This window comes from Pseudogymnoascus destructans (assembly GCF_001641265.1).
Source record: "Pseudogymnoascus destructans isolate 20631-21 unplaced genomic scaffold scaffold_14, whole genome shotgun sequence".
Taxonomy (NCBI): domain Eukaryota; kingdom Fungi; phylum Ascomycota; class Leotiomycetes; order Thelebolales; family Thelebolaceae; genus Pseudogymnoascus; species Pseudogymnoascus destructans.
In genome coordinates, this window is record NW_020167533.1 from 646,108 (window position 1) to 654,283 (window position 8,176).

General features: G+C 47.0%; 3 protein-coding genes across 3 annotated transcripts; 1 reads left to right on the forward strand and 2 right to left on the reverse strand.

Annotated features, from left to right (window-relative positions):
* Positions 1 to 1,461: 1,461 nt before the first annotated feature.
* On the reverse strand, positions 1,462 to 1,740 carry VC83_05680 (uncharacterized protein; the record flags this gene model as incomplete). Its single annotated transcript, XM_024469296.1, has 2 exons — positions 1,462 to 1,464; positions 1,531 to 1,740. 2 exons carry the CDS (start codon positions 1,738 to 1,740, stop codon positions 1,462 to 1,464), a joined length of 213 nt encoding a protein of 70 aa, XP_024323092.1.
* A 606-nt stretch (positions 1,741 to 2,346) lies between these two features.
* VC83_05681 (uncharacterized protein) lies at positions 2,347 to 2,832 on the forward strand (the record flags this gene model as incomplete). The annotated part of the gene is made up of 1 exon (XM_024469297.1): positions 2,347 to 2,832. One exon carries the CDS (start codon positions 2,347 to 2,349, stop codon positions 2,830 to 2,832), a length of 486 nt encoding a protein of 161 aa, XP_024323093.1.
* Positions 2,833 to 3,237: 405 nt separating this feature from the next.
* VC83_05682 (uncharacterized protein) lies at positions 3,238 to 4,131 on the reverse strand (the record flags this gene model as incomplete). Its single annotated transcript, XM_024469298.1, has 1 exon — positions 3,238 to 4,131. One exon carries the CDS (start codon positions 4,129 to 4,131, stop codon positions 3,238 to 3,240), a length of 894 nt encoding a protein of 297 aa, XP_024323094.1.
* Positions 4,132 to 8,176: the final 4,045 nt, after the last annotated feature.

An 8,176-nucleotide genomic window follows, 5' to 3' on the forward strand; every position in this document is an offset into this window, starting at 1 on the left:
TGAATTTTCACAACCCAGTCTTCAAATGCTGGCTCTATCCCATCTGTGAGGATTGGAGGGTCTGGAATCCGAGCTGACAGTCGACTGTGAGAGTGGTGTCCTGGTTCATTCTTCAGAGCTTGTTGGGTTTGCTTTTCAAGATATTTCTGAATTGTTTGTTGCTCTGTGATTTGTTGCTCGTTGCTCTGGATCAGTTCCTGTAACTGGAGAATGGCATCATCCTTTTCAGCCAGTATCGAATTCGAGTCCTCTGCTAGGGCCAAATAGTCCCGAAGAATGTTCTTGTGCAAAGTCCATGCCATTTTCTGGTTGGCGACAGATAGTTTCTGGAATTCGTCAAAGGTTTCAACATTCCATTCAGCCTTTTCATGTCGATTTGCAAGTATAGATTCATGTCTCTCTTGAGCTGTTTTGCCCAGAGTGTGAAGGAAGGTTTCGGATTTGAAATTAGGATCATGAAGTTCATTGGTTTGGTTTGCAGAGCTTGGCATTGATGCTCCTTCTGCCAGGGATTCCTGGTCTTGTTCTGGATCATTTCGAGCTGCCATTGCAGCTTTTTCTTCAGCTGTATAAGCCATAGCGAGTTGCTATTTCAATTTCGGTTTATATCGTCAAGTCAGACACATATTGCCAAAGGCCCTATTGTGCAGTTGTTGGCCGTAGGAGCCACTCGAGAGGAGCGCACTTCCCTCACAGTTATATCCTTGTCGAGGGAGCATTGTAAAAGGTCTGACTTGCGAAGGTGGTGTGTGTGTGTCGAGCTGACTGTCGAAAGCCAACTTTGAGGGGTTGCCTTGAGATCGTCCTGGAATCGACTTCAGGATAAGGTTTCTGGTTCTGGGGTTTTCAAAGAGTGGATTTCGATTTCGATTTCAGAAGAGGGTTCAGCTCAAAGAGCAGGAAAAGAGGTATAAGAGAGATTGAGTTTTAGGTCACGGTTCACCAAGGCATAGGGCGCCAGTTGGGTATTATGAATTAGACTCAATCTAGAGAAGAAAGGAAAGAGAAGAGGAGCACTCGAGCAGTGGCTCGATCTATATACAGCTATGTTGTTGTGGAATGAATTCTCTTTAGCGAGACCAGTTCTGAGAATTCACTCCACAACTGAAAACTTCGCTCCAATCCCGGAAAGCTCCCCACACCCCTGAACCCCCACTCGAGCTGCAAGGCGCACTTGATATCGTAACAACAAGGAGCAAGTGTAACCTATAGACTACAGAAAGAAGAAAGTGTCAGAGTCCAACGAGGAACCACTACCCTCAGAAGAGGGCGACAACGACGACAACGCAGAAACCAACCCACCACCCACTAGCGAAGGGGACCCGACTGCCACAGGAGGACGGGCGTTGTACACCCATTTCTCTAGTCCCACAAACATCCGCTCAAGAAGGGCACGATCGCGATCCACTGGCGCAGGCACAAGGATAGGGCCTGCTGGCGAAGGCGCAAGAGGCGTGGGCCTCACTTGAACTGCGGGAAGGGTCAGTAAGACGTCCAGGAAGAAGACCCAGGTAGCTCAGGCCCCTCCACCTCCTCCTCCACAGAAGGAGAGTGGTAGGGGCAGATAGCGTGAGGGCATTGGCTCAATGCAACAGATCCAGGACGTTGGTTCGGCATGACAGACCCAAAGGGAGTGGGCGTCATGGGTGCCTCGCGGTCAGAGGAACCAAGCATCTCTGCTGCAGAATGTTTCTTCAGCACGAAGGGAAGCTTCTTGGCTGGTGGCTGGCGGGGTCCCATGGTAAAGGACTGCGCGAGCAAGGGAAGTAGGAACGTCTGCTTCACCAGTCAGCCTCTGAGGAAGGAAAGGAAAGGAGGAAGGACACACTCACTGAAGAAGGTGTAGATCCTGGATAGAAGCTCAACCAACTGAAGATCGAAGAGCGAGAGCATAGGAAAAAGGTGGACAAGAAGAAGGAAGGTGGGCGCGACCGCCTACGGAGCGGCCACCAACCAACAACAAGGGGGGTCACAGGACCACCCTGCCTAGCGACCACCCCAAGGATTAGGGCGAACAGCCCAAACAAACACAGAAGGCCATACTCGTTGCCGCCTCAGAATTGAGGACAATCCCACAGAAGGGGAGGCAATTGTAAGGCGGCCCATCATGTGAGGCCGCCCTGAACTCAGGGCTGCCTGGCAGTGGAGCCACTAGGGCTCGGTAAACTAGGACATGTAGGAACATAGGATATAAGGAGCTGGAAGCCTCAGAAGGAGGCCTTCAGCTGATAGTTGCTGTACATATGTAGACGTACTGTCTTGCAATACAATCTCACTTCCTGCCTTCTGACCTGGTTCCCTGGACTCCCGTGAGACCCTAGGGACTGCGCTTTACACCCACAAGCGATGGATGATGACAACGACACAGCTCTCAGCTCCCCAATATATGCCCGCAGTGTGGTTGAAAACACCATTCTGGTGAAGATGTATGCCGAGCTCGCCAGCGCAGGTGCCGATATGGATTTTCCTAATAATGACGGGAGAACCCCAATCATGAAGACGGTCAGGGCGAATAAGCCTGAGATGTTCAGGGCCCTGTGGCTGAATGGCGCAGGTGTCGACCTGATTGACTTGCATGGCCAATCTGTTCTCCACCTGGCGGGGATGTACTCCAACCTTGAGATCATCGTAGAGCTGCAGATGGTGGAAATATGCATCAACCCGAATCTGAAGGATGACCAGGGTCAAACAGCAGTGGATTATTTTTGCGAACGTACCAATACACCGAGGCGCTCTGAAGGGAGATTGACCGAGCAGGAGATTTTAGATTTTGAAGCACTCATCGAGAAGACAGCGAGCTATGACGAGTGGATTGGGAGCAAGCAAGTCTAAGAGCAGGGCCAGAATTTCCAAGATTTAAATGAGCCAAAGTTATGCTTCTTGTAAACATGCTGGATACAGTTGATTGGTTGGTTACTAATACCACGATTGTTTCATTGCTATCACTCTCCATCAATCCCAATAGCCACAGGCGATCTAACCCAACTCAAACTGGCATTACCTGCAAGGAGCCCTGAAGTCTTACCTGTGACATGCGGATCTTCGCCAAGAAAGTTATGTGGGAAGCCAACATCAAATGGCTTCATGCTCTCTAGGTGCGCAATCTGTTCCAGTGTCAGCTGGAACTTGAGCGCCTGAATGTTGTCCTTCAGATGCTCAACCTTCCTCCCACCAACCAAAGGAAACACCTATGGTCCTTTGGACATGAAGTATGCGAGCGCAACAGCTGTAACAGATTCAATCCCATGCTCTGCTGCTACTTTTGCTGCCTCGCTCATCTTCGCCTACTCTATGGTGGTTTTCAGTGCTATGGCTGATGTAGGCATGAGGGGTATCCTTTAGCATATGCAGCTGCTGACGCTGCCTACCGTTGCTATCATGGAATGTGCACCTGCGCTTGATATGCAAATCGCTCTTCACCAGGTTTTGTATAGCCCTACAGGGGTTATAGTGGAAGCCATTGCAGAACACGGCAAAGGACGACAGGAAGACAATGTAGCTGCCAAGATCGAAGCCCTGGACTGACTGGGACGTAGGCACGTCATCTAGGTGAATGCATATGTTTTTGGGTTGGGAAGTGCTCCCGTCGAGTCCTTCAAAGCTATTGCGTAGAGTATTGGACGCTTTCGGTTCGGAAACTGGCATATTATTAGGGGCCGGAAAGCTTTTCCCAGAAATCCCGCAAGTACGATTGGGCCTGAGAGGTGCGACGTCCATGAGGGTTGCCAGTAGCGGGTGGTGATACCCATCCACACTTGTAGCATGGCGTGCTGCTGCATCCTCTGAGCAACCCCCGAAGTCGCCGGTAAACTGCTCGCAAAGGAATTCGGTGACACGTTCCAAGTTAGACATGTCGGGAAGAGGCAGGTCTTGTTTGAGGGGAAGTTCTATGGCCTCATCGAGGTCTTGCTCGTAGTTGGGATTGTCCGCTACATCAGAACCATCGGAGAGGGATAGCTCACCATCAGCCACATCAGCGGAATAGTCAGGATCGATAGACCCTTCATCAACCAACCTCTCCAAGTTCCCATAAGTATAGCTGGCGGGTCGACTAGCAGTCATCGGTGGGGTATTCCCGTAGCCAGACACGACTTGGACCTGGCTCTCCATCTGATAGGTCGTACAGGTCATCATTTACAGACATAGAGACAAGATAGTCCTCCGAGGGTATGTGCCGAGAAGACGATTGCTGTATGGATTGCGGGCTGCTGCCCTCAGCCGCTTGTGTGTCCTCAACTATACTCTGGCGGCGCTTTATACCAACGGCAAGTCTAGCAGCAAAGCAGCTCATGATACTCGGACGATTAGTTGCAGTCGATCTATGGAGACCAGCCGTGCGATGTGGGGTCAAAAGGTCCATTGTCATGATGTCCCATGGTTCTGAATGTTCTACGAATGCCAATACAGAATTTGGGCGTTGACTGTCATACTGACATTCGTTGCACTCAGTTTGCTATCAAACTCAAGAGCAAACTTAGAAATCTCCTCCTCAAACCTACAAGTCAACATACATATCTTGGCTTATCACACCAACAACAGAAGCAATACTACTCAACAATTGCTGCAAACTCTTCTACTACATCTGTTTATGCTACATACATCACAGCATATCATTTGGACACTCATTGAACAAGTTACTAAGAAAATCTCCTCCTTAAGGGGATGGGCCAATACTACCACATGGCATATCTCTACCAACTAGAGGCCTAGGAACATGAACGATAGCTCTAGAAGCTTCTACAACCCTCTATGATTCATTACACGTCATCGCTCCTTAGTTACCCACAAGATTGGTTAAGTTATGACATAATTTATCTATAGGTACTCTGACCTTGGACCTCCTTTTCACTTCCTATAGGCTAGGAACCAAAGAGATGGTTCTATGGGATTCTCTTACGTTCACTACATGATTAGCAAGCTAGTTGTGGGTCGCACTTGATTTCTAATACATTTACCAAGCCTCGTTAGTCATGGAAAGTCATGGAAAATGAGAGAACTACACTCCTTTGGCATAAATAGGATTGCCCTTTCCTTAAGAAAGGGCAAGCAGACAATACAGTAAATCGACTATCACATACTTCCACGTCTTTTACAAGCTTCCAAGCATTCATCTTGTTACTCCTTGTTTCTGAAAAGTCAGTGAGGTGTTAACCTCTGACTTACCCCTGAGTTCCCAGACTCAACATTTGTTGCAACTTGTCTGAACCACTTCACTACATCACACACCTGATTGCTGCGTTGTGGAATAGTCTAAGCTACAACCCTTTGGCTCTGTTTCCTAAGACAGTGTGTTGTCTTAGTAAAATCATCCCTTCCTTGGGTGGCTAGATTCTCACATCTGGTGCACCCACCATTACATTGACGACCCATTCTTCTATTCTAATAATTACTATATATAATAGGTTGATCCTTTGGGTTGGTTAGGGCTTTTTATCCATTGTATCTTATTAGAGTTTAATATAAAGGATTATTTACTTTACCAATAACGTGCATGTATAACGAAAGTGCCAAACAAGCGAAAGTGCCAAACAAGCGAAAGTGCCAAAATATCGCGACTACCCCATAAGAATTGCGATAAATCCACCACAACAATATAAATTAATTAAAACTACTAGGAGTCCTCTTCCTCAGACCTGTCTATTACAATCTGACAAGTGCGCGCATTGTGTCCAGTCTCACCACACTTGCCACAGCGACATGCATGGGTTTCTTCCCTTGGCTTCCGACCACTACTTGCCCTTATTTCTTGCTCTACTTGCTGCACAATGTCCCTCTCGTCCTGTAGCTCCTGTGCTACCTATTGACTAAGTGATCCTCCTTGCTGTAGTCGTGTTTTTTTAGCTCTCCGGCGCTTGCTTAGCACTTCATTTGCCTGTCGCAGGTTTTGGTTCTCTGCTTTTAACAATGCTAATTGATGCATTATTTGCGATGCACCCTTTGTAAACTGGTCAACAGCTGCATAGATTGAGATTGGAGAGCTATTTTGATGATGCGCAATTTGGTTTTTAATGAAAGTAGACTGTGATACAGCTTCAGTTGGGTTATTTGGTGTCTGAGAAACCCATGGTTGAGCGGCGTTTGGGCGAGAGGTTGGAGGTGTTGGCATCTTAAACCTAAGGTCAAGTGTAGATATTACACTCTCAGGGCTAAATGGAAGAAGCCCAGCACCTCGGAACCCTCCCTGAATATTGCTTTCTGTCATTGCAATGTTAAATGCAGCGTGGAAGGCAGGAAAGAAGTCATCCTTAGTAATGTGAATAATATGAGCCCGCAGCATATCTTCAATTTGCTGACCGTAAGCTCTCTTTAATGGGCCAAAACAGCCAACATCAAGTGGTTGGAGTATATGGGAAGAGTGAGCAGGCATACAAAGCGTAATAATGTTGTGTTCTTTGCAGTACTCCTCAAACTTGTCTGAGTGGTGGCTCTCATGACCATCAAGGACTAACAAGCGATAACCACCAACACTCCGGGGCTTTGTGTGCTTCTCAAAATGCTGAATCCAATCCATACCTCTCTCGTTTGTAGTCCAGCCATTTGCAGTAACAGCGATTACCCAATCTGCTGGAAATCCGCTATTCTCATACCAAGATGCAAGGTGGTTTTTACCTGCCAGAATGACAAATGGCGGCACTGCCCAACCTTGAGAACTAAGGCCTTGGATTACTGTAACCCATTCCCGATTGCCAGGCTGCACCTTTTTTGCCTTTGCCCGCCCATCTGAGCTCGTTACTACCGTTACGCTTGAGATGACGCCCATCATAAACCCAGTCTCATCAAAGTTGTAGATATCTGCATTGTTGATGCCATACTTTAGAATTGTGTTCCATACAAGCTCAAACCAGCCACGAATGACTTCTGGATCTTCGCACTTAGCCCTCTGGTAGTCGTATTTTCGCTGGAAGCGTGTCCGGAGCTCTACATGGCGCTTAACAAAGTTTGAAGCCCAACGTGACCCGACGCGTGGCGCGTCACGTGTTGCAAGTAGTCGATTTGCCATATCTTCAATAATAGACAACTGAGGAGGGAACCCTTTAGCAGCTAAGTCAAGTATATACTGAACAAGAACTGATTCCTCTAGGTTACTTAATTTCTGTAAGTTGGCTTGGATATCGCGTCGTGAAGGTACGCCTTGTAAACGGTGACGTAGCTTGCGGTGGTCTACGGAATAGATCCTAGCTGCAACTCGAAGGCGCAAATTTGGGTCGCTTTGCATAGCTTGGATAGCTAGCACTAATTTGCTTTCATCATTTTTATGGCGCACGTTTTGTTGTGGAGGAGTTTAACATTTAGTTGGGGGGGTTGGTCACCGCATGATTTTGGCACTTTCGCTTGTTTGGCACTTTCGTTATACATGCACGTTAGCCTTTTACATATTTAATATATATTATCTTATATTAACGTCCTCCACAAGCAAGTGTCGCATACAAGTGAGTGTCGCACGCAATTGACAGATCGTAAGAAACTTTCTAACAACAACAACTATAGACTAGAAAATCAATTAAATTAATTATACACCTATTCTATAGTATCTTCGTAATCCCTTTGACATGTGCAAGCATTATGCCCAGTCTTACCACACATTCTGCAACGTTGTTGCTGTCTTTCAACCCCGCCACCCTGTTGTAGTTCTTGAGATATCTGCTCTTCCACAGCTAGGTGAGCAAGTACATCCTGACCTTCTTGAATTGTAAGGCACCCTCCTTGTTGTATACACTTTTTTTTTTCGCTTTTTGCGCTGACTTGCAACTTCATTTGCTTGTTGTAAGGCCTGAACTTCCGCCTTCATTAGAACAGCAGAATGCACCATTGTTTGAGCACCTCTTAACAACTGGTCTAGCGCATTGTTAATAGGAGTTGGTGAGCTATTTTGATGGCATATAATGCGATCTTTAAGATGCGTAGTTTGACTTGCTAGCTCTATTAGATTGTGTGGTGTTTTAGGTTCCCATGAAGCATCCTCAAAGGTTGGTGGTGTTAAAGGCCATAGTTGAATGTCAAGCTGTGACAACACAACATCAGGACAGAATGGAACTAGCCCTGTAGCTCGAAAACTACTGCAGATGTTCTGCTTTGTGATTGCGTCTGTGAAAGCCTGCTTAAAGGCAGGAAGAAACTCAACTTTCGTAACATGGTTTATATGAGTGCGGATTAAGCTCTCAACTTGCCGTCCATA